The sequence below is a fragment of the Gymnoscopelus braueri genome (genome assembly GCF_963280865.1).
Source record: "Gymnoscopelus braueri genome assembly, chromosome: 9".
NCBI classification, from domain to species: domain Eukaryota; kingdom Metazoa; phylum Chordata; class Actinopteri; order Myctophiformes; family Myctophidae; genus Gymnoscopelus; species Gymnoscopelus braueri.
In genome coordinates this window covers 1557782-1582772 of record NC_137610.1, presented here as the reverse complement: position 1 = coordinate 1582772, position 24991 = coordinate 1557782, and the positions used below count along the sequence as shown (strand labels likewise).

The 24991-nt window shown below is 42.6% G+C and overlaps 1 protein-coding gene across 2 annotated transcripts in view; it reads left to right on the top strand.

The window, feature by feature from the left end:
• The window catches only part of LOC308092727 (caspase recruitment domain-containing protein 8-like), a 34892-nt gene extending 10723 nt beyond the window's left edge, over positions 1 to 24169 (top strand). For both annotated transcript variants that reach the window (XM_080438829.1, XM_080438828.1), the window contains 10 exons: positions 916 to 1008; positions 10906 to 10951; positions 11813 to 11849; positions 13928 to 13977; positions 15502 to 15716; positions 18606 to 18853; positions 19224 to 19334; positions 20477 to 20627; positions 22030 to 22077; positions 22630 to 24169. In XM_080438829.1, the coding sequence (XP_080294955.1) occupies positions 916 to 1008; positions 10906 to 10951; positions 11813 to 11849; positions 13928 to 13977; positions 15502 to 15716; positions 18606 to 18853; positions 19224 to 19334; positions 20477 to 20627; positions 22030 to 22077; positions 22630 to 22871 (1241 nt within the window). In that variant the 3' untranslated portion in view covers positions 22872 to 24169. The remainder of the gene's footprint in view (positions 1 to 915; positions 1009 to 10905; positions 10952 to 11812; positions 11850 to 13927; positions 13978 to 15501; positions 15717 to 18605; positions 18854 to 19223; positions 19335 to 20476; positions 20628 to 22029; positions 22078 to 22629) is intronic.
• Positions 24170 to 24991: the final 822 nt, after the last annotated feature.

Sequence of the window (24991 nt, the reverse complement as noted above, 5' to 3'; positions counted from 1 at the left end):
GACTGTGGTGAAACTTTGCACGCACATTTGCACTACGTTGAGGAAAAAATGCTACCCTTATACATTGCCATATTATAGTGCCACCAGGAGGCCGATTTTTCCAAACGAAAATGTCTATTACTCCTACAAATGTATTAAAACATCACGGAAATTGGTACACATTATCTCTATAGTCAAGTGATCAAGACGGATCGGTGCTCCAAAGACCGTGAACCATTTCTGGCCAAGTTTTTTGTGATGCAGTGTGAATTTGTTTAGAAGTTACTGATTTTGGCCTATTTGTCTTATACAATTTAATCAGTTCTTCCTTAGCCTATGACAAACTCACACAAAGTTATGCATTAATCCATCCTTATCTTTTTGAGATGTAATACATGTACTTTTTGTGAAATGCCATGCCCCCTCTAGGCAAAAACACATGGATTTTTTAGATATCTTGCTAAAAAAATTCTGATAACAGACAGACCGACTGAAGGAACATAGGGCTGAGGGAACTTGAGCATGCTCCCGTCTGCTCGTGTTTATTGTTTTGCAGGGGTGACTGACGTTTCGACTTTCGTCTTCCTCAGAGTCAAACGGAACAAAGGAGAGAGAGGAGGGTATATATATATATATATGCCCTCCCACTTGATGATGTCAAAGTCAGCCATTGACAGCCAGCAGTTTATCTCTTTCCTGGATGTAGTTATTCAGAAGTCAGACCAGTTAGAAACTCGAGTATATAAGAGATCCATGGTGGTCACTTTATTAACACCTTGTTAAGTACCTGGCAGGCTTTTGTTTAATTTACGATGCCACTTATATGCAAATGACAAATCCGTATGGAAACTCAATAAATAGCTAGATGAATCATTCGGAAAAAATAAAAATAAAAATATTGTTTTCAATATGTTTTTTTTTTTTTTCAATCAATAGATCGGAAGTGGGCTGGCAATCGGGCCGGGCATACACAAATTGACCAAGATGAAGAGATGGCGAATTTCAGTGATCACGAGAATGCAAAGGAAGGTGAGCTTTTCATGTTTTCTTATTCTGTGGTTCCAACGGTGACAATCAATTGACAGATTACTATTCAAGTATTTCTGTATTACCAATCTGGGATCCCATTTGGTTTTAGAACCTGTCTTGAGAGATTACTGTATTACTAACCCACAGGTTACTCACTTTGATTTACGCTGTGTTTACACAGGCCCTGAGTTGCCTGTTTTTTCTCAGTTTTTTTCTCACGCTTCCCATTAATTTTTTACAGAGCAGGGTGACAGCCATGAATCACCACAAAGCAACCGTTTCCGCTTGAAACTTGACACCACTTCAGATGTAAACAACAAACAATATAATCTTAAAATCAATATTAAAACAGATTTGGAGCTAGTGAAGTGATGCAAGGACTGGAGTGATCACGCTGGCCACAATGACAAATGCTATGACATTTTTACGCTGGACATACAGAAGGTGTTTGACACTATCAATCATTCTATCCTGCCAAACAAGCTGAGGGTTTGATAGTGAAATTGGTGAAATCCTACCTAGAGGGAAGAGAACAGGTAGATGACCTAAATGGAACGCTGTCCTCATCTCTCCCAGTGAGCTGTGGGGTCCCTCAGGGAAGCATTCTTGGGCCGTTACTGTTCTAAATTTACATTAATAATGTGAAATCATCATGCCACTGCAATTTGTCCCTGTTCGCAAATGACTCGGTACTCATGGTCTTGGACAGGGACAAATCACATGTCGAAAGAGCCCTCAGAATATCTGCACTTGGCTTTCCGATAACATTACACCTGGAAAAACTGAATCCATTCTTTGTTGTCCAAAAACAAAGTCAGCCAGTCCTCAGGATTTACTGTCAGAGTCTGTGACAATGTAATTACATTGTCACAGGTTCTCCTCGTTTGTCAACGAGAGTGCACTGAGGACACTAGCTAGAACCCTTTCCCAGTGTAATTGTGACTATGCTTGCACCTCATGCTTTGCAAATACCCCAATGTCACTGAAAACAAAACTTAAGACCTCTCAAAACAATCTGGTAAGACTACTACTAAACCTTAAACCCAGGACGTGCCTAACCCCAGCTCACTTTACCAGGCTGGCATGACTGAAGGTGGAAGACACAGTACAGCAACTTGCCACTTGCAGCAACTTGCAATGGGCCTGTTTAAGATACTCAAAGAACAGTAACTAGATACCTATCCATCTACTTCACTAGAGTGAGAGATGCTCATGGGCACAACACTCACCTAAATTCACCTCAAACATGCGTGAAAATTAGGCCCGTAACGATACAGTAACTGCATCGATGCATCGTTTTGAATTTTCAACGATCTACTATATCGATATGCAAACAGCTAAATATCGTATCGTTTGACTTTGAATCGTATCGAATCGTTTTGCAATGCAAATAATCGTATCGAATCGTTCTGCAATGCAAATAATCAATTATATCAATACTAAGTACTTTTAAGAAGAAGAAAAGAGAAAGAGGGGTTTATATCCAGTATCCAGGTATTTATTTTTCACACAGAATTTTTGGGTAAATAAATAGTTACTATATCGATTTTAAATCATTGAATCGAATCGTATCGTTCTAAATTAACCTGTCCTGTATCGTTCATGTATCGTATCGACTAAATCGCTGAATCGAAACGTATCGTATCGTTCTAAATTAACCTGTATCGTTCATGTATCGTATCGACAACCAAGTATCGTGATACGTATCGAATCGTTGTTAAAACGTATCGTTACACCCCTAGTGAAAATGTATTCTTGTCCAATTATTTACCTGGTCACACGTGCTGTCTTTCAAGCTCTATGTACCCAGGTAACCTACCCTTGAAAAGGGTTGTTGGCTTTCTTGAGCAGCGTGAGTAGATATTACTCAACCAGTGGCTTTGATGTTTTTTTTTATTATACTAACATTACAATAAGAACATACAACACACTTCAGTCTAGTACTAAAGTATGGAAAGTCAGTCAGTACCACAAGTCAGTACAAGACCCATGTCAGTTAGTTAGTAAAACCTAGGAAAGGAAATACAAACAACAACACAACACAACAACAAATTACATTACTGACATGAATCTACGCATCAATTATAAACATATCAGAAATGTAATCATTATTAGGCCTACATACTGTAATAGTTACATTGGCCCCGATTCACCAAGCAATTTACGACTATATTTTGTACGTACCGGCATTTAAGACAAATCCTACACCTGCAGTCAGATTCATTCATGTTTTTTGGTCTGTGTTTTGTGCGTGAGGTGCGCACGTTCTCAGGTCAGCCCTGAGGCTGTCTTACCAGGGCTGAAATGTGCGTATGTCTTTAGAATGCTTTATTCTTCATTCCAAAATCAATTACAACAGTGGCAAACCTCAAATAAAATATATATGTGCCCAACATTTGTCAATACATATATATAAAAAATTTAAAATAAATGTCAAACGATGTAGGCTATTGCTTGTAGTCTATACATAATATAGACATGATGTAGATTCCACCGCTTTTTATTTCTTTTCTAGGCTATTGCATTTAGAGCTGAATTATTAGGTCCCTCAGTGTGTTTGCCAGCGGGCCATCTGAGCCACAGTGTCACGTAATAATGAAAATAAGCTATCATGCCTTAATGAAACTGCGGAGGGACTGACGCACCTCCAGTGTCCGTGCCGCGGTATTAATTTGTAATAGCCTACTGTAGGCTACTCTACTGTATATTGATCACATGAACGCCACACACAACAGCCTAATACATTTTACCATCTGATGAGGAAACTATAGTGGATGAAAGCTGTGTGCAGAAGATCCATTCCCCATTCCGACGTAGGACAGTGATATATTAAAGACGGGGTGCCGTGATTTTCAGTGATCCCCCCCCCCCTAAAACATAATCATCAGGTATTATGGTTATACTGGGAGGAAGATTTTTTCAAAAAAGTGTACAGAAAGTGTTAAAATTATGTTTTTATGTGGGCACGCCTCCAGTTCATTAAGTATACCTGGTTCTCACCTTAGCACCTCCTCCACCACCTTAGCACCACCCACCTGTCCTAGTCCCTCCTCCTCCTCATGCCCACACCTGTTGTGTTATGATAATGAGGGGTAGGGTATATTTTTACTGTGTCATTAAATGGCTGTTTTTCTATTGGCACGTTTGACCTTTCAGGCTCCAGGAAGAAACTCAAAATAGTCAGAGAAGACATAAAACACCATAAAAACACCACCAGGGGGCTTAATGAAGTTCTATCAACCTCATAGACACATGAAAAACAGAAAAAGTGCAAAACCATGGCACCACCTCTTTAATCAAAAATTTACTTATTTAATCAATAAGTAATCAATAAGCTCTGGTCCATAATCGGATAGCAGCGTTCCACTTGTATGCCCTGGATTTATTTTCAACATCATCTTTTTACCTCGGTAAACGTGAGCAATGTTCAGTAGAAAAGGCTTATAAAATATCCTTTCCAGGTTATTAGTCTATTATTTGCTGGCGGGGTTAAACCTTGTAAACATTACACATTACGTTCAGCTGATCCATCGTGCAATAGTGGGACTCGCTTCCAGACAGATCAGAATGATGTTCAAGTTGTCAAGGCAATGCGGCCGACATCTGTAAGTTTGGACGAGAAGTTAAACTCCCAGCTCCGGTGTTGCCAGATTTTGTGAGAGAAATAAGCAACCAGGTCTATGAAAATAAGCCCAAAAGAAGCTAGCCATATGAGAACTGTAAACCTATATATATATACTGTATACTGTTGTGATGGGCACATGAGCAGTACAGCCCTGTGGCACCTGTATCTGTGAATGGGTGTAACATGGGAATCAGTTACCTATAGATTTGAGATACTGATAGTGATCGGACGTGCATTGTATTGTCACGCTGTCATTGGCTGTACCTGTGTGCTGTGCTAGTCTCCCGTTCTGTGCTAGAACGAGCTAGGACCCAAGTGATATAACACTCACCTGTTACCAACAAGTTGTATGTTAAAGTTAATGTGACGTTTATCATCATCCTGACCTGACCTGCATAATTGTAAAGAACTGTATTCGCCCAGTAAAGTCTACTAACCTGGATAAACGTTGTCGTGCCCATCCTTACCCACTCCTCAACACCCAGCAGCACGACAATACATTGAAATGATATACTGTAGTGTATACATTGGAGATAGCCGATCTACAAGCTCAAAGCGCTTTGTGATGCGTTGTGAGCTTGTAGATCTGCTATTTTCAAAAAAAATCTTGCAATAAAATGTAGAATATTTGGAAGATTTTTTTAAACATTCTAACAACACAAATCTGGTAAGGGGCTCCAGCTGGCACAGCACATTTTCAGATGGGGCTTATTGGGATAAATTAGCCTACATATTCCATGACATAAAAATATTTGAGAACCACCGGTTAAAATAATTGAACAATTGTGAAGCGAGCCCAAATAATGAACTACACTTTAGAAACAAGCCCAAAAAACCGTACCCCACAGCTACCAATATTTACAAGTAACTTTACAGAAAAATAAGCCCAAATTCGCTTATAATAAGCGGACATGGCAACACTGTTCAGTAAAGTGACAGATTTGATCAGAGACAAACTGCTGAGTCATGGCTCACGCCATTTATGGTGCAAAATGGGGCGTGGAGCAATGCAAATGAACCTCCCGGGTCATTCACGCCCAGCTGGCTGTCATTATAATATAGACCTGGTCATACGCACGTCTCTGTGATATACGAACCCCTTTGAGAATTGCATGTCAGTTTGTGAGTACCAAAAATACGACCTCCTTTACAAACTTTATTTACCCTAGGGGTGTGGTTGCTCAATTGGGATTATTTTTGCACAGATAACTAGATTAAAACTTTATTATCAAAATGTGCTACTTTCCAATACAGCAGCGAATTCTGTCAGATCTTTGCGCTCTGGTTAGTGACAGGCCCCTGGCAGTAATTAAATGTTGTCAAATTGGAATGTCTGTTGGCAGAATATGGAACTTTTTTGATGCCAGACCCAGGGGGTCGACCTACAGAAGGCTTTGTCGGTCGGTCGGTCGGTCTGTCCCTCTTTTCCTACCTGTCCCTCTTTTTGATTGGCCAAGCTTCGCGTGACGTAGTGCTCTGATCTTCAGATTTCAACCACTAGGGGTCTGGCTAGTTGATTGATTGATCAAAGTTGCAAGCAGTATGTTCGTCCTTCGCGTGCGAAGATGACCATTGACTTCACGATGTCTTGTGGGTGCGAAGATGGCTGATGAGGCCGATCCTCGCACGAAATGTCCGGTTGCAGTGAGGGCATGTGATGGCTGAAGGATGGCTGGGTGAGAGGGAGGAACTGGCTCTGGTTTTGCGGAGCTGTCGCTTCAGTTCAGCTTCATGGATGCGGCGCTTTTCAGACTCTGCTACACCATGCTTGACTGCAGAGCGCCAGTTGGAGCGGTGTTGGGCATCGGCCTCCCAGGTCTCTGGATCCAGACCACAGCTTTTGAGACTCGCCTTTAGGGTGTCCTTATAGCGTTTCCGCTGGCCGCCGCGTGAGCGCTTGCCATGGTGTAGTTCACCGTACAGCAGCCGTTTTGGTAGGCGTTCATCTGGCATGCGGCAGACATGGCCAGCCCATCTCAGCTGGGAGCGCTTGAGCATGGCATAGATGCTCTCCATTTCAGCCCTGTGGAGGACCTCAGTGTCTGGGACCTTGTCCTGCCATTTGATGCTGAGCAGCCTCCTGAGGCATCTCATATGGAAGGCATTGAGCTGCTTTGCATGCCGGCTATACACAGTCCATGTCTCACAGGCATACAGCAGGGAGGGGAGGACAACAGCACGGTAGACTTTCAGTTTAGTCTGTAGGCTGAGCCCTCTACGCTCCCAGACAGAAGTGCGAAGTCTGCCGAAGGCGGCGCTTCCATGGGCTACCCTGTGCATGACCTCCTCATCGATGTTGCCCACGCGAGATAGGGTGCTACCTAAGTAGACAAACTTTTCAGCAGCTTTAAGGTGTTCACCATTTACGCTGATGAGGGGCTCAGTGTACAGGGCTCCAGGAGCAGGTTGGTACATCACCTCGGTTTTCTTTGTGCTGATGGTAAGGCCAAAGTCTGTGCATGCTGTAGCGAGGTTATTCATGCTCAGCTGCATTTCTAGCTGGTTGGAAGCATTCAATGCGCAGTCGTCTGCAAAGAGGAAGTCGCAAACAGTGGTCGTCTGCACTTTGGTCTTTGCCTGGAGTCTTCGCAGATTGAACAGCTTGCCATCAGTGCGGTAGGGCAGGTCGATCCCCATGTCCCTAGACCGGAAGGCATCTGTCAGCATGGCTGAGAACATCATGCTGAAGAGTGTGAAGTCATGACTTGCGCAATGGTTTGGATTTAAGTGAGGGTGGGTTGCGCAGCGCCGACCTCACTCTCTCGCCCGAGTCCACCTGTATCCAGTGGCAAGACGGCGAGACGGCTGGAGATGGAGCCGGGTGCAGTGGATGACCTGGATACATGAAATCTTAACACATCCAGCCCGTAGCGCTCCACAAAGCTTGCTGGTATCGCCGTTCTGCCCGTTGAACCGCTGAGGGTTTCCTCCGCGCAGTCTACCGAAAACCAGTCTTCTATCCCAGTGTGTTGGCTAGGCTAGGCACCACGGGAAGTACCATACAGGCATGTAGGAGGACCAGGTCTATCAGTAGGGATATATATTCCTTAGCCAGAGGACCCTTGCTGAGGTAAGGGGCTACCTCTCTGCAGCCTGCGGATGCAGTTTAACGTCTTGCCCAGGACACAAGTACAAGTACAATTACGCAAGCAAGGCTTTTTGTGAAAACACCTCATGGGGGGGGGGGGGGTACCGTACTTTCTGGTGGCAAGCTAGAAGACATTACGAATTGCGGAAAGGTGCTCTTATATGGTGTTTTTTAATGAGGAAAGGGAGTCACACCGTTTGATGGCTGAATGTAGAATGCATTCATCCCCATGTGTGTGCCGATTGGGGGGCGCAAGATCATTGGAGCTCCCTCTGGTGGTGTGCCGTAGGTGTCTCTCACTGATCCCCTGAGTATCTTGAAGACAAGGTCCACTTTCACGACAAGTCTATAATCCATATTAGTAGAGCAGTTTAACTCCCGTTTTTGAGCAAATCGTGCACTTTTTGTAAGAAGCGTGAAACTTTCAGCATAGTTAGTATATGCCATAATGTTTATTTTCAGACGGGGAGGGAAGTCAGATTTGACCTCTGAGGACCGAGAGAGGTCAAATCCAAAATGGCCGCTAGTCCAACTTAAGTTTGGAACCAAACACAGTAGAAAAACATTCAAAATATAATTTCCAACTAAATAGGGGATGCCTTTTCATGTGGTAATACTTTCGAGATCACCAGATTTCAAGGAAATGCATTTAGGTCGAGGTCAAGGTAAAAATGTGCCCAAAAAAATGCAGTGATTTCCTCAGAATCAACAAATGGCAGTGCAACAATCAATGGTCTCTTATATAGGCAACACCAACAATGACTCACCTGATGTGGTTCAGACAATTAATTTATCAACATTCCTCTAGTTGAGGGCAAGGAACTTTATGCAACTAATGGGAGTGGAGTCCTCTGTTCTCCTGCTGATTCAAACTTGGCCTGCCCTGCCCCATGTTCGCAAGAGGAGGCTGACACTCGTCTGCTTCTGCATGTGGCTAATCTGATTTCCCAGAAGTTTTCGCCAGCTCTGGCAAGGAACTTCTGGGCCAGAGCCCTGGTATTTGTGGGCGGGATGTAGCTTACGCTCAGAATCTGAGCGGACACGCCTCTTACCGGTCTGAGAGCTGTGCAACTCGTCAGACGAGAGGCAAACAGCAGTACACAACAATGGCGGCCGCAATTTCTCAAGGGGAAATTGCTTCCCGTCGATCCTATTTAGATGCAACACCCACTGCATTTGGATCCCGCCCCCTTTTCTTCATTGGCTGTTGATTTGAATCACAACGCAGTGGCCGCGCCCCTGCTGTCCAAGCTCCGACGCAATGCCTCCCAGACTAGCATGTGGCAGATGCTGAGCAAAAGGGGTGTAAGAAGGTGACCATACACACTGTTGATACTGATGTGGTAGTACTGGCTGTGGCTTCATTCAGCAAGATAGGTCCTGGTGAGCTGTGGGTTGCCTTTGGTGTTGGATCAAGCTTTCGGTATATAGCTGTTCATGAAATGGTTGCCACAATGACTCCAACACAGTGTCTGACTCTTCCAGTCTTTCACGCTTTCACCGGGTGTGACACTGTATCTGCGTTTGCTGGCAGAGGAAAGAAGACTTTGGAAACTTGGAAGTCATTCCCAGAGGTGAATGAGGCTTTCAGTAAACTCCTACAGATGCCACGTGAGGTCAGTGAAGGATCAATGTTCCTGCTAGAGCGATTTGTGGTGCTCATGTATGACCGAACCAGAGAGTGCATGGAAGTGATTGATGCCAGGAAACAGCTCTTCACAAAGAAGTCAAGAACGCTAGAGAGCATTCCTCCAACCCAGGCAGCACTCAAGCAACACATCAAGCGCATTTGCTACCAGGCAAACTGTTGGAACCAGGCATTGGTACTGGAACCAGAGATGCCAGAGCCATCTGAATGGGGCTGTACTGAGTGTACAAGTGTACAAGTAAGAGTGTACTGGACGATACAAGTGTGCCAAAGCTGCACTCAAATGTACTGCACTGCCTCTGTTGTGGAGACTGTTATATTTTGATTATTACCATTATCACAACTTTCTTGTTGTGATAATCTAGTTTGTCTCTTTCCTGTACACAAGATGTGACAATAAAGAAGCCTTGAACCTTGATTATTGTCATTTACTATGAATTTAGTATTAAAATAGACTACCACTATAGGTTTAATCTGTTCATTTGTTTTGTATTATTCCCATTGTCACAAAATGTAATTGGACCTTGACCTTGATTTAATATATGTCCTGGGGTTCTGGCAATCTCCAACATATCATGAAATGAATGGGCAACCCCAACTTAGTTGGATAGAACTCCTTAAATGTTTTTTTTTAAAAAAGTATTTAGAACATTTAGACCCAGTAGACTGGCGGCCATCTTGGATTTGGCCTCTCAGAGGTCAAATCTGACTTCCCTCCCCGTCTGAAAATTTATGTTATGATATTTACTAACTATGCTGAACGTTTCAGCCTTCTTACAAAAAGTGCACAATGTTTAGTGCCAAACCCCTCTACTATATCCACTCTCCAGCTAAAGATCAGGACAGCTAAGTGGAACTCACCGGCCGAGGCCAGCCCCCGCCCAGTTCAAATGGATCAAACCATATGAGCAGGATACATGGGGGTGCGTAGAAACAAACCCTTAAAGAGGTGGTGCCATGGTTTTGCACTTTTTCTGTTTTTCATGTGTCAATGAGGTTGATAGAACTTCATTAAGCCCCCTGGTGGTGTTGTTATGGTTTATGTCTTCTCTGACTATTTTGAGTTTCTACCTGGAGGCTGAAACCTTGAGGGTCAAACGTGCCAGTAGAAAAACGGCCCTTTAGTGACATAGTAAAATTGTACCCTCCCCCTCATTATCAGGTGTGGGCATGAGGAGGAGGAGGGACTAGGACAGGTGGGTGGTGCTAAGGTGGTGGAGAATTTCTGTACACTTTTTTGAAAAAGAGTCTTCCTCCTAGTATAACCATAATACCTGATGATTATGTTTTAGGGGGGAGGGGATCACTGAGTTGGCTTCTATATAATAATGTATGTGAAATTACGTGTGAGTTGCGTGTGAGTTGATATTAAGTCCTTTGTCATTCTCGGGGGAGGGGGGGGGGTGTAGATCTGGGGGAGCCTTTCTCCCGCCAATGAAAAAGTGTGGAAGCCTGGGCTTCCCTGTGCTCTATTGGTCAGGTGCCAGTGAGCCTATATTATTTGTAACTGACAACAATGCATTGTTTTTCCTCCAGATCACTGTCCAGGTGCCGTACCGATTGGAGGAAGAGGAACAAAGAAGTAAGTTTAAAATGTTAAAACTGTTGCAGAGAACAGGACAGAGAAGAGGGTTTGCTTCCCGCCGGGGACGCTGTGTGCACTGGGGGTTCTCTCCTCCGCGTCATCAGTGCCCATACCCTAGGTGGGGTTGGTGAAAGGGCCTTTCTGTGTGGAGTTTGCATGTTCTCCCCGTGTCCCTTAGGGTAGGTACCCTCACAGAAAACATGCAGTAATCCTGGTCTCTATACTGCCTCCCCCTGGTCCGCCGGTGCGCCTGATGGAGGGGAAAGGAACTGGTTGGAATAACTTCTTCCTTCGACGCGCTACGTCCAACCGGGGAAACTCCCCCTTGTCAGGTGATAAGAAGCGGCCTGCTCCTCATGCGTTGAAGGAAGCATGAGGTCAGTTTGGGGCTCGCCCCAGGCTGGCAGAGGGAGAGTAGTGCACAGGATTACAAGCTTAGGCATTGGCACTGGGTGAAAAATGGGTTACAAAATCATGGGATTAAAAAAAAATATATATATATATTTTATGTTTATTAGCTGGAGATATGGGGAGACCTGTTTGTTGAACAGACACTCTATGGTAATGATTACTATCAGAATATAGAGCTGTTTAACACTTACTGAACAAACACTCTATAGCGATGATTACTATCACAATATAGAGCTATGTAACACTTTCACTGAACAAAAACTATATAGCAATGATTACTATCACGATATAGGGGTATTCAACATAGCTATAATAATTGCACGTAGCTAACATAGCTGTGTGTGTGTGTGTGTGTGTGTGTGTGTGTGTGTGTGTGTGTGTGTGTGTGTGTGTGTGTGTGTGTGTGTGTGTGTGTGTGTGTGTGTGTGTGTGTGTGTTTCATTCTAGACTCTCTGAAGAGGTTGATGATTCAAACATGGCCATTGTGAGTAAAATCAGCTCCTCTACAGAATAATCACATCAAGAAAGTTGCTGATTGACTACTTTCTGCATGAGATCAGTGTAGGTCATGGGATTTTTTTTTAGAGGGTGTATAGCTATGGCCGCAGTGTGGATGAGATGGCCTACAGTTGTCCAAAGTCTGCAAAACCCAACCTAGTCTACTGATCTAAAAAACACTGACCACCAGCCAAATTCTTTACACGTCTATGATAATTTGTTAGATCAGCTGACTCGTTGAGAATGTAACACTGAATGCATTTCCCACCCCCATCATTCTGAATAAACTGAGAGCAGCACAGATTCACAGTTAAAAGGGAAGTCTAATTGCATAATCATGGAAATTATATGCATTTGAAAATGGACTTCACTACAGGTAATGGATCTAAGTCAGGGGTCTTCAATGTTTTTTTCAGACCAAGGACCCCTTAACTGAGCGAGAGATGAAACAGGGACCACATTGAATTCATGTTAAATGTGTATTTTCAGACCTTTAACCACTCTTTATACTTTGTAAACTTGACCTTTGGCTCGGTACTTGGTCTGCTCTTTTTTCCATGTACACCAAACCTCTTTGCCAAAAATAGCAGATCTACAAGCTCAGGCACAGGCGTGTTGTGAGCTTGTAGATCTGCTATTTTAGGCTAATATTCCCCCCAGAATAGTGATGTGAGGGTTCAAGTGGTTAATGTAAAAATAAAAAATAAATCCCTATCACACAATGATTTGGCGGCCTGCCTGTAGTAACTCTGAGGACCCCCTCAGACACACACACACACACACACACACACACACACACACACACACACACACACACACACACACACACACACACACACACACACACACACACACACACACACACACACACATTAGAGAACATCAGGGAAACCCCATTTTCTCAATGAGTACAAATCTGAATAGAATATTGAGCCTAACCCTTTGGTGATATCACGATATCCCGAAAAACGATTTCACGTGCTGCAGGCATATCCTGTTCTTAATTTCATATATTTTCCCCCCTTAGACCCTTATCCCTGTTTAGAAAACAGAAGGCTTAGGGTGGAAGAACGAGTATCACTGATTAAATTGTGTAGGGTGCAGAAGAGAGAAGCAGAACTCATTTCCTAGGTATCTCTGTAATTATTTCACAAAGGTCAGTGATGTTCACAATCACGCCACTGGAGGGCTTCACCAACTTGGTACCTTGTAAGTTCAAACCATGAATGGGAAAAAAATACATTCCAATATTCTGCTGGAATGGTTTACCTGTAGCTAAAGTCTGTTAACTCGTATGTCACCTTTAAGTCCTCCATAAACAGCTGCCTCAGCATTAATAGAAGCTGGTTCTAGATAAGGTAATTGAGTCAGTATTTATTATTTATTTTTGGCTCAGAGTTTCATGTTTTTCTTTAAAAAAAAAACATTATGTTTGATGTTGGGAGCCCGGCAGGTCTGGGGCTCTTTCCTCTCTTCCCCCTGGCGGCAGAGTCTCTCGAGCCCAGGAGAGACTGGTAGGGACTTGGTATATTTTAGGTATTTATGTTGTAGTCTGTATCCTATGTATCTACCCCCATCCCTTTGCGCGGCAGGCACACCCACGCATCTACTCAGAGACTTGTGTAGTTTGTGTGTGCCTTTGGAGCCATAAGCACATTGTGCACTTTAATCATTCATGCAGTCACCACACTCAGAGCCGTCTGGGAGAAATGCGGGGCCCTGTGCGAAGTCGCGCGCGCGCGCGTGCGCGCCCCCATCCCCGCGCGCCCGAGTTTTTGGTGGTTATTTGCGGTTATTTCTCGGTATAACTCTTACTAAACGTGAATCTGTTCACACAGTTTTTTTGCGGGGCTCCCCCAAGCGCGGGGCCCTGTGCGGCCGCACCGTTCGCACTACCCTTGGTGCGGCCCTGACCACACTACATACACACCTCATCTAATGGCGGACCGCAAAGGAAACAAGCCGCTTTTCTCGTTACCCTTTTGATTATGGTGGCTTTGATACATAATGAGACTTGGTGTGAGCTTTTTTTGAACGAATGAATGAATCCCTTCTGTCTTTCAGACCAGTTTTACACCAATCGTGCAAACAGAACAGACAACCAATGAATACAGGTAACTCATCCTAAACAGCTTTGTTAGTAGCTTCCTATATAGATGAAGAAGCTGTGTCTTTGAGCAATTTATTTGATCACTCACCACAGCTGAGCTGTGACTGTTTCCACTGACATGTTTCTAGGGGCCCATGTTGTACGAACGTCATTGATTATGTAATTTACGTCACAGCGTTAGCTGGAGGTAAAACAAGGAACATTGTATTGGAGGCAATAGGAATCACCTCAGAATAGTAGCAAAGTTTCTGGTAGTTGGCTAGGCTTGCTGCTCACCTACTGAACATGCCATCTAGCTGTGTTGTTGGCTTCCAAAATCTAAGGAGTATGAATGAATGAGAAAGGCTCCAGCTTGAATAATGATTGCATATAAACCCATATCACCAGGGTCTCTTTGGTTTCTGTTCCAAATAAACCATTCTGATCCGGGTCTAGAGCCCACCTATAATATCATTTGCACACACACTGTGACTGTTTCCTCTACAGATCCGACCGGATCAGCAACCTGCAAAGTGAATTGATTCCAGTCTAATCACATAACAGCTTCAACTGCCAGTCAAATAAAATCGATAAACAAAAAAGGAGAGTTAAGGTCGTAACACAGGGCAAGCCAAGCGGTTCACGCGGGCGGTACCGCTCGGATCAGCGGTGATCGCACCGCGATCATTGTTGTTTTGTCCTCCTGCGCGGTGCGGAGAAAACAAAAGCTCACCACAATCCAGCTCTTGCCGCCCGCGCTCGTGTGCACAAACGAGCACGCGTGCGAAAATCAGGTGTGTGTTCAGGAAGACTTTGTCCCTCGTTTTCTTATGGATGGCAGGGTGGCAAAAAACGAACTAAATTAGCAGCGTTGGCTAGGATGTATTGACTGTCAACTGTATTCAGTTAATGTTTTGCATCCACTTATGCTACACCCACTGAAAATCGTCAGGATAAAGGAAAGTGTATTCAATCAACCACTGGCATTGTAAATTAACTTGATGCAACATGTAGCAAAATGACTCCTAATTAAAGGTTTCATGACGTTCAGTTTTACCACACATTAAAAGTCTTTGTCATGGTCCTTCAAACGTGTATAGAAAGTTTTAACAAAAAAATCCACTCCATTGATCCATGGTAGGTGTTTTTCTCTCACATTTCTAAAGCCTTTTCAATTGCAATGAAAAAATAAATCTTTGCTTGCGGGTGTCGCTGGTGAGGGATTTTGCCTGTCAATCATCGCCTCTGCTCCGCCCCCCCCAAAGGAAAGGACAGGGGAGGGAAGGGGCGAGGAGGAGAGTGGGCGGGATTAATCGGCTGTGACCTCACTGCCGAAGGGCCAAGCTCAGATTACTTTTCAGCCTAATTATTCAGAAAACCCCAGACCACAGAAAATCCACTGAATGTTCAAAGTTCAGATTTTTTGGGTGTAATTGAGGTCATAAAACCCCCCAAAAAACATAAAAAATAAAAAAAGTGAAAATGAATGTCATAGAACCTTTAAGTCAATATATTATATCAATACAATAAAACATGTTTTGTGTCACAGGTTCAAGTTCCCCGGGGCGGGGTTGTTCCAGTGCAGTGTGACAGGGTTGGTTTTTGGAACCACAGGAGAAGGAGATGTCCTCTTCAAGATTGTTCTGTGGGATGAAAGGTGGCTCCAGCCAACAGGAAGGACTCCTGCAGGGCCCCTGTTTGACATCCAGTGTCCTCAGGAGTCTATCTACCAGCTATACCTGCGACACTGTGACGTCACACCCGGTGAGGCGCTGCTCTTAACATTGTCCAAAATCATTTTACATTTCTTGTTCAAAGTGACAACATAACCGATGTTGAAATCCAAAATGGGAAGTTTATATTTTGATGGTTTAGGCATGTTGTTAAAAAGAGAATCATATGTATGTTTTGAGGTTTTGTTTTAGTGTAAAATGGAATCACACGCATCACGGAGCGGCCATGGGCTTAAATGAATGCCAATATTATTTTGCACTTGTACAAAAATACTAGTCTTGTAACTGATGGTTTCTTTGTACTTTGCAATTTTGTAGTTGCAAAAAAAGGACTTGTGTTTGTAACTTGTGGTTTGTGTTTGGACTTTGCATTTTGTACCTGTAAACATGTTGTACTTATGGATACACATTTTCTATTAACATTTGTGAACAGAAAAATTACAAATGCAAAAATGCAACACTACCCTTACAGACACTACTCTGTTTACAGAGTATAGACCCCTTAACAGACGACGTCACACTGATAAGAACCAGTATGCGCGCAACCAGTATGCGTGCAATGAAACCCATTCTGTCAGGTCTCGCTAGGACGCGCCTCACTAGCCAACACACAAGAGGGGGTTGGGGTGTGCTGAAACCAGCGCACCTCATAACATCAGGTTGGGAATTGATTGCGTGAAACAATCACCTGTGCGTCCAGTCTCAATGTTAGTAAACAAATAATTGGGCTATGGACTCTACAGGTGCTCACATGTTTGGCATGAAGTTTTCTCTTCCGGTTGAGAGCCAAACTGATTTAAGGCATTTTCAACTATCCAATCAGAGCTCTAGTGGCTCTCCATGGCAACCAGTGTTGCCACGTTGGGCAGAATTACTCGTACGCAATATAATAAACTGTATTATTCGTAATTTTTCTGTTCACAAATATACAAGTACAACATGTTTACAGGTACAACTTGCAAAGTACAAACACAAACCATAAATTACGAACACAACTTGTTTTTACAACTACAAAAATGCAGTGCAAAATAATATTGGCATTAAGTTAAGCCCATAGTGGTCGGCCTGGACGTTTTTTAAATGTTGAAGTCAATTAACTTTGATCAGGAAGCTCTCAGAAGGCTCCCCTTCCCTGACGTTTCCTAAATATGCCATACAAACACACTTGTATTTAAAAATGTTTTTCTAAAAACAAAATGGCACCTTCGATACCAATCCTTACATTAATTTACGGTTGGATCGACCGGTCCAAAGTGTGTAAAGTGTAGCGTTTTGTTCCACAATTTGAGTGGTACAGAAAGCATGGTTTGAATGCTCGTACTTGGTTTCTGCGCACTGAAAATAGCAAACTCTCTTTCTAAATACAAATGCAAACTAAAATGCTGTGTGTGAAATAATTCCAACCCGAGCACCTAAACATTAACCTCTAAATGTCTAATAAGCTTTTTTCCCACAGCATGTAGGATTTGGCAATTGGCTTCTCTGAACTGTATAAACTTAAAGGAGAATACCGGACAAATTAAGTGTTGCCTTTGATGTCTCGTTACTTACCGACCGACGTGAAAAGTGGCGTTCTTTTTTTCCATAGATTCCCGTGTCGTCATTTTTTAAACCCCCTCCGTTGTCAGAATGGGAGCGCGTGGGTCAGGGAGATTCGTCTATTATAACCGAGGCAAAGTTGTTTTTCTCTCTTCTGCTAGTTATTGTGGAGTCTCATGATAGTCAAACGTGCGTTGAAATGTCCTGCGAGGCCACCGTTAATGGCGAACGAGTTAACACTGGTTGCTTGTTTCCAGAATCTGGCAACACGAGTTGCCAGGTTCTGGAAAGAAACAAGCATCCAGTGTTAAGTAACGAGACATCAAAGGCAACACTTAATTTGTCCGGTATTCTCCTTTAACACAGTCCAGAAAGATAAAATATAAGAAAGCACTCAAGTGATCTCCAAGCGTCTCTCTCTTTCTGGCTGTCTGGTAAGGCTGTCAACGAATATTCCATATTCGAATATAAAAATATCTAGAATGTTCAACGATAAAAATTAAGGTTCGAATTAAAACAAAATTTCAAAAAAATCTGCAAGTTCTCTCGAGACTCTGGGCACATGTAACCTTAAATGGCAGCTGGTCTCGCAAGATCACAGAGTCTGAGAGACCGCAAGCAGCAGTATACTTCATCGTACGACAGTGTCGCGTGAACGCGAGCCGATCTACAAGTCCTCAATGCTTCGCTGATGCAAGTGGGCTTGTAGATTAGCTATGTTTGCCACAGGACACCGTCATTCATAAATAAATAAATCAGCTGCCTCGCTGTGTATACACACACAGACTTCTCACCGCAGACACACACAGTAACCCGACCCGCTCGTTACTAGAAAGCACACACATTTAGTCACACAATATCACTTTAATTGATTCAAAAATGATAACAGGTCAAGCTGTTATTGATCTAAACCATTACAGCTTTATTATATAATAAAAAATAAGTATGAATAATTAATTTGATCTCGCAAGAGAGCGTGTTTCTCAGCACCAACCACGGCCAGCGCAAATGGAGACAGAAAGAGACTATTGCTGCATTTTAATAAAGTTTTACTGCATACAATGTTATATTCAAATTGATCTAAGGCAATGGTATCCAAAAGACAGTGGCAAATGAAATCGTAGGAAAAAAGGGTCAAGAACAATTGTGCAGTAAGTAGGTCGACAAACTGCCGTGACGGGTGTGGTTAACATTGACATTAAACATCAAACAATGCAATTGTGAGAACATGTGAAAATCAGATAACACCTCCACAATGCCTTCTGTGTGCTGAAAATGAAAAGCATGGCTGGCCTACTCTCTGCACAAAGAACGCATTGATAGGTTTCATGTTAAATATCTGCAAAATGTAAAACATAATAATAAATAAATACATTTGCAGGTGATGACCTTTCTGTGGCCCACATCGCAGATGGAATGGTGAACTTCTTAGAGCCGATGAAAGTGACCAAGACTCATGTGGTTGTAAATGTGCCCCACCTGTCTCTCTTCGGGCTGACATGGAGTTTGAACTGTTTTAACATTAACCCTGAACCAATCTACAGCCAAGTGCTGCTGTTCCTTCGACCACCAAGCGACAGACTTGAGATGAGAGTTTTTCTGCTGCCAATCAATGTGCCTGTTGACGAGGTAAAATCTTTTAAGTAGCTAGCATCTCAGAGAGTTTGAATCTCTTTAGACTTATTGTACGTCGACATGACATTGATTCTCATTTTGAATTGACAACCAAAGGCTAGTCCACAGCAGGGCTCTAGAACGTTTATAACGTTTACCACCAACATATTTTTACGTCACCGGGACGAAGTCTCAAGCCCTGGTCCACAGTTGACAACCAATTTAAGACCCATGTTTATATTAAGCTATAAAAGAAGAGCAATATCCTGTGATTGATGGTAACAGAGACGTATGAAGTAGCCTGTGTACATAGCCTGAAAAACCTGCCCACATACCAGGCATTGAACCATCTGGTCAAGTTGTGTTGGTAATGGTATCATTGTAGGTGAAAGAAAAACATCAAGAAGATAAATACATGGTCACTACATCAGAGTGTGAGCTCATCCCAATGCAACGCTACAGTCTGCACTGTCCTCAACATGAAGTACAACCAAAGGTATCACACACTGCTGGGTTTCCACTGGCCAAACACCACACCACACCACCTACTTGTGCCGCCGTTTCCATAACAAGGACCTGGGCTTAGTGGTGTCAAAGGGGTCTGAAGTGGGTGCCTATTTTGGCACCACTCCAGGGTAGGTCTGAGCTAGGCCAAACAGTGCCAAACACTTCATAATGACTGATCACTCACTGACTTTTTATTTAGACCAGGATCATAGGTGTAATACATTATAATAATGTATATTGTATTATAATCACAGTTATAAGGGTCCATTTGGTTCTTACTGTTCGCTGGAGTACTTCTGCACAGGTGATTTGCATTATTATACAGGACAGTTGGCCACTCATCTACAGTATGAATATGAGTATATAAAAATGTTGGGCTCTTGCAGTTTGTCACATAGGCTATTCCCTCCACCTGCCGCCAACTTGTGGCCCGACACACACACACACACACACACACACACACACACACACACACACACACACACACACACACACACACACACACACACACACACACGCACACACACACACACACACACACACACACACACACTTGTGTTGCTGTCTCACTTTGTTGGAGAGAGACACATTTTCATTATGCTGTATTATAGAGATTCAGCCGATAAAGTAATTACAGATTGCTCATAGCCTAGTCATATAGCCTACATGTGAATGGACCGTAACAAGCTGCTGGCTTTATTGTGTTGTATGATATAAGCATAATACAATTATTTTATATATATATATATATATATATATATATATATATATATATATATATATAAATATATATTTATATACACACACACACACACACACACACACACACACACACACACACACACACACACACACACACACACACACACATGATGATGTCAGTATCATGGTCAGTATTTTGGTCAGTATCAATGCCAGTATCATCAGTGTGTGTGTGTGTGTGTGTGTGTGTGTGTGTGTGTGTGTGTGTGTGTGTGTGTGTGTGTGTGTGTGTGTGTGTGTGTGTGTGTGTGTGTTTTACACAGACATCTCCTGGATGAACATAATATAATCTCCTAGAAGAACATAATATAATTTATTTTTTCCAATTCATTTCCCATGGCAGTAAAACAATTGTACATTTGTCTTCAGGAATCGCTGCCATATCGTCCGAATAAGAAGTTTGGACCAAATTTCCATCCAACATTTGAGGTGTTCATGAATCAGAAGACAGAAAACATCTCATTGGAGTTGCGGGGACCTAAGGACATCATTGTGTGGGAGCGACCACTGAGAGTTAAAGGTACAGTTATTCATTTGGTGATGCACGATTAACCGGTCATTGGTTATCGGGCGATTTTTACTTAGAAATGCTAAAGTTTCACTTCTCCAACAGACCAATATAGAATTGAAGACAGTGATGATATTAACTAACCAAACATCTTACAAGCAGATGCTGATTTCATGGAGTTCTGCACTATGCAGTAGTGCAGAACTGAGGGACTGTGCTCACCAACCTGAAAGTGAAATCACAGCAGCATTTGTATTACACCTCTGCATTCTGAGAGAGGGTTAGATTAATTGTGCATACATTGTTTTGTTTTGATTCACCGTTGCTTTGGCAATGTAAATGTATGGTTTCAATAAAGCCCCTTTGATTTGAATTGAATTGAATTGAATTGGGTGAGGTTCTATGCATTCTCCATGGCAAGGAGCGAGCCCACCGTGGCAGGAAGAGCCAACACAAAGTGGTCTGGCAATGTGCCAACTGACTAAACCTTCTGCAATCAGCAGGAGGGGAAATAGTGACATCTTCTAGGCCAGGCCATTAATAAGAACTGCAGCATTTGCATTATTTCCGCACTGGCTTCAGTTTCATTATCGAAAGCTTGCCACCTGCATTTAACCCATCCTAAGTATCAGGATCAGTGGGTGTTACAGGGGCAGTGCCTCAGGGAGCAATTAGGGGTTAAGTGTCTTGCTCAGAGGCACTTCCACACATAGACCGGGGCCGGGACGCAAACCGGGGACCTTCCTTTTCCCAGGCAGCCTTGATTGATTGATTGATTGATTGATTGAATATTTTATTAGGCAAAAATGTAAAACAGCTAAGTACAGTTAAAACACTTTGTTTAAAAGGTCTGTATTCAATTCATAAACACATAAAATAGCACTAAATAATGATAAAATACAGAAAAAATAACTACTATACTATATGTACAGAGTTGGAAAAAAAACGTAGCACAAAAATACAGAAAGAATAACACTATATGTTAAGAGTCGGAAAAAACAATGGGTGGGGGGTGAGAGTCAAAGGGGGGGGGTCTTCTGTCTAAGGGAGATATGGTACTACCTCCCCTTTTGGCCTCCTGAAAGATGAATTTTCAAGGCTGTTTTAAATGAGCCCAGCGAACTGCATTTTTTGAGGGATGGGGTTAGACTATTCCACACCTGGGTGGCAGTGCTGTAGAAGGAGAATTTACCCATGTTTGTTTTATTGGTACCAGATTGTTGTTTACGCTCCCTCTAGTATTGTGGCTGTGGGTGTCACTAACTTTTGGGAGGTATTTAGTCAGATATGCGGGTATTAAGGGCATTGAGGGCACATTTGCATTGACTATTTTGAATACCTTTCTACCCATGACTAAGCTATGGCCACCCCTTGTGTACACTGCGGTAAAGGCTTTCACTGCTGTCATCCACAGGACCATCTGAACCAAAGAGAACGGACAGAACAAGGCTTTCTGTTACAGGTACGGAACAATTCTCTCTTCACAGTTCCTTCACAATCCCTTTAAATATCACCTTGTTTTTGTTCAGATAAGCGTTAAATAACTATATTATTCTGAGAGTAATCATTGCTAAAGAGTGTTTGTTCAGTAACAGGGGTCTCCATGTCTCTCCAGCTCTTAAATAAACAGAAAAGGCATTTTCAGATCGGAATACCAATTGTATCCAATCAGGAGAGAGAACTCATACAGGACACAGGACAAACAAGTGAAATTGGAAGTGATGACACAAAGAAATGAGCAGACACAAGTGGAACTGGACCACTATAAAGAATAAAACTGATACGTGGGTACTCTCTCCTGATTGGCTGAAAATGTACAGCCGACCGCAAAATATATGTTCTGTTCATCAAAGAGCAGGAGAGACAGGGGAGACTCCTGTTACTGTACAAACACTCTATAGCAATGAGTACAGAATCAGAATATAGAGCATATTTATTGTTTGACCAAAACATATCACTTACCCTACCTTTAAGACATTTTATTACAGTATGTTATCCTTTAATTTACACACAGACAAACACGTTTTCTTCACCAAGAATCGTGGGGATTTAGTGAGAAAAGTCAAGAACGTGGAGGCCATCGTTGATGAGCTGCGAAGCGGAGGTCTCCATGAAGAAATAGCCACCAACGTCCAGGCTGAGAACAGTGTGAACACAACTGTGTTAGAGGGGGCCCTCTTCAATGCTCTTCTACAACATGAGGAGACACTTATGTTGGAGTTAGTGGGAGAAGACTACCTTTTTTCTTCAGTTTGAAATCTCGTCCTTCACTTGTGCCTTAGTCCGAGCGAGGAGGTGTGGATCTGTCAACTACTTCTAAGTTAGTCTCTCTACTTCCTGTAAGTAGACTTAAAAAATAAAACCAGTGCTGACTTATCCTATTAGTCAACATTATTACTTGGCCTTTGTTTGAAGTTTCCCCCCGTTTTAGAGGAAGTCTGATTTCTGTTCATGACGCACGCTGGTGTTAGCCTCAGTATCCAGGCTTCAGCATTGGACCCCTGCAAAATGCCCTCTGCGCCCCTGTGTGTGTGTGTGTGTGTGTGTGTTTATTCTTTATTAATGTGAAAACAATAGCTTCTATTTCAGAATCCTAACTTTCCAGGAATAGAGGAAGGCTGTAGTTTCTATTAGCTTGGATTCCCCATCGATGATGTCACTAGTAGGCCTTACCCCTTATGCCTAAACTTTGTTTTTTTTACCCCACTTTTTTTTTCTTTATTTTTAAATTGTTCAAATAGCTACATCGACACGTTGTGACCTTGTAGATCGTCTATTTGAATTATTTAAACATTTTCTTTCAAATAAAAAAAATGCCTAAAAGGTTTAGGCATGGCCCTGAGTAGACAGAAATGGTACCATCTTATGAGCATGAGTGAGGACCAATTATATGACGATATTGAAAATGGGCGTGTGTGTGTGTGTGTGTGTGTGTGTGTGTGTGTGTGTGTGTGTGTGTGTGTGTGTGTGTGTGTGTGTGTGTGTGTGTGTGTGTGTGTGTGTGTGTGTGTGTGCAGGGCCGAACTTACCGTTGGGCTAGGGTGGGCTGCAGCCCAGGGGCCTAAAAAAAAAAAGAAGAAAAAAAAAATCCTACCAAATTAATCGAATTAAAGTAACAAAAACCCGAAATAAAAGGAAAAAAGCCAGCAAAAAAAGCGCAAAATTACTCTAGCCCACGGGCCTCAACTCCTATAAATCCGGCCCTGTGTGTGTGTGTGTGTGTGTGTGTGTGTGTGTGTGTGTGTGTGTGTGTGTGTGTGTGTGTGTGTCTGTGTCTGTGTCTGTCTGTCTGTCTGTCTGTGAGTGTGTTTTAATAGAGGGTTTGTTCCATAAAATTCAAGCTGATACATTTGCTTAGTGCAGTTCTCTCTCCTGATTAGATCAAATTGGTATCCCACCTGAAAAAGTATGTGTGCTAACCATGTGGCTATGAGGTTGCCCCACATACTGTATTTGTAATGCCTGATATAATATCATGTTTTTGTATTTGTATCATTGTTGGGTTAACTCTTTTGTGTTTTTAAGTGAAACGATGTACATCCTATGACGCAAGACATATTTCAGAAGAATATTTTTATATTAAAAACGACAGTTGCTAAAACAAAACCTGAACTGTTAGTTATTACGGGGCCAGAGCTCAGCTCTGGACCTGTTTTAATATTGCCTGTATTCTTCTGTTTCCGCCACTTTTAGCAGTTCTGGGTGAACCGTGCTGTCGCTTTTTACGAAACTCGGCCATATGGTAGATGGTCATGAAAAACTATCAAGAAATAAATCTCACAATCTTTCGTCAAAAGGTGGCGCTATAGCACTCAATTGAAAATGCCAACTTTGAACAGGTACAACTCATGCCCTGTTTGACCTACAGCCATAAAACTTCAATACACACATGCGTCTACTCATGATGAACAACTTTAACCCTCTGACTTTTGACCTCTGACCTTTAGATCTCCCACCATTTTGAATTATATGAAAAGAAGCTAAAATCTATCTCCTCCTGGGATTTTTGAGCAATCTGCACGAAACGTTTTACACATGAACTTTGGACCTATGCCGACAAACCTGTGCAAAAGATTTTCCATAAGTGAAAAAATGAAGCTTTAATGAGCCAATGAATATTGCAGTTTTATGACAATTATTCATCTGCCCCTAACACATACATGCAGACTCACATTTCTTTGAAACTTTGCGTTAATGTTGAGGGTCATTCCAAATATTACTGAAACCAATCTTACTCCAATTGGTCAAAGGGGGGCGCTATAGCGATTTTTTGAAAGTTCAAACTTTAAACAGGCAAAAGTCATGCCTCGTTTGGCCGACAGCCATTAAACCTGCTTACACATGTGCCTTGACTCATGAGGAACACATGTATCACG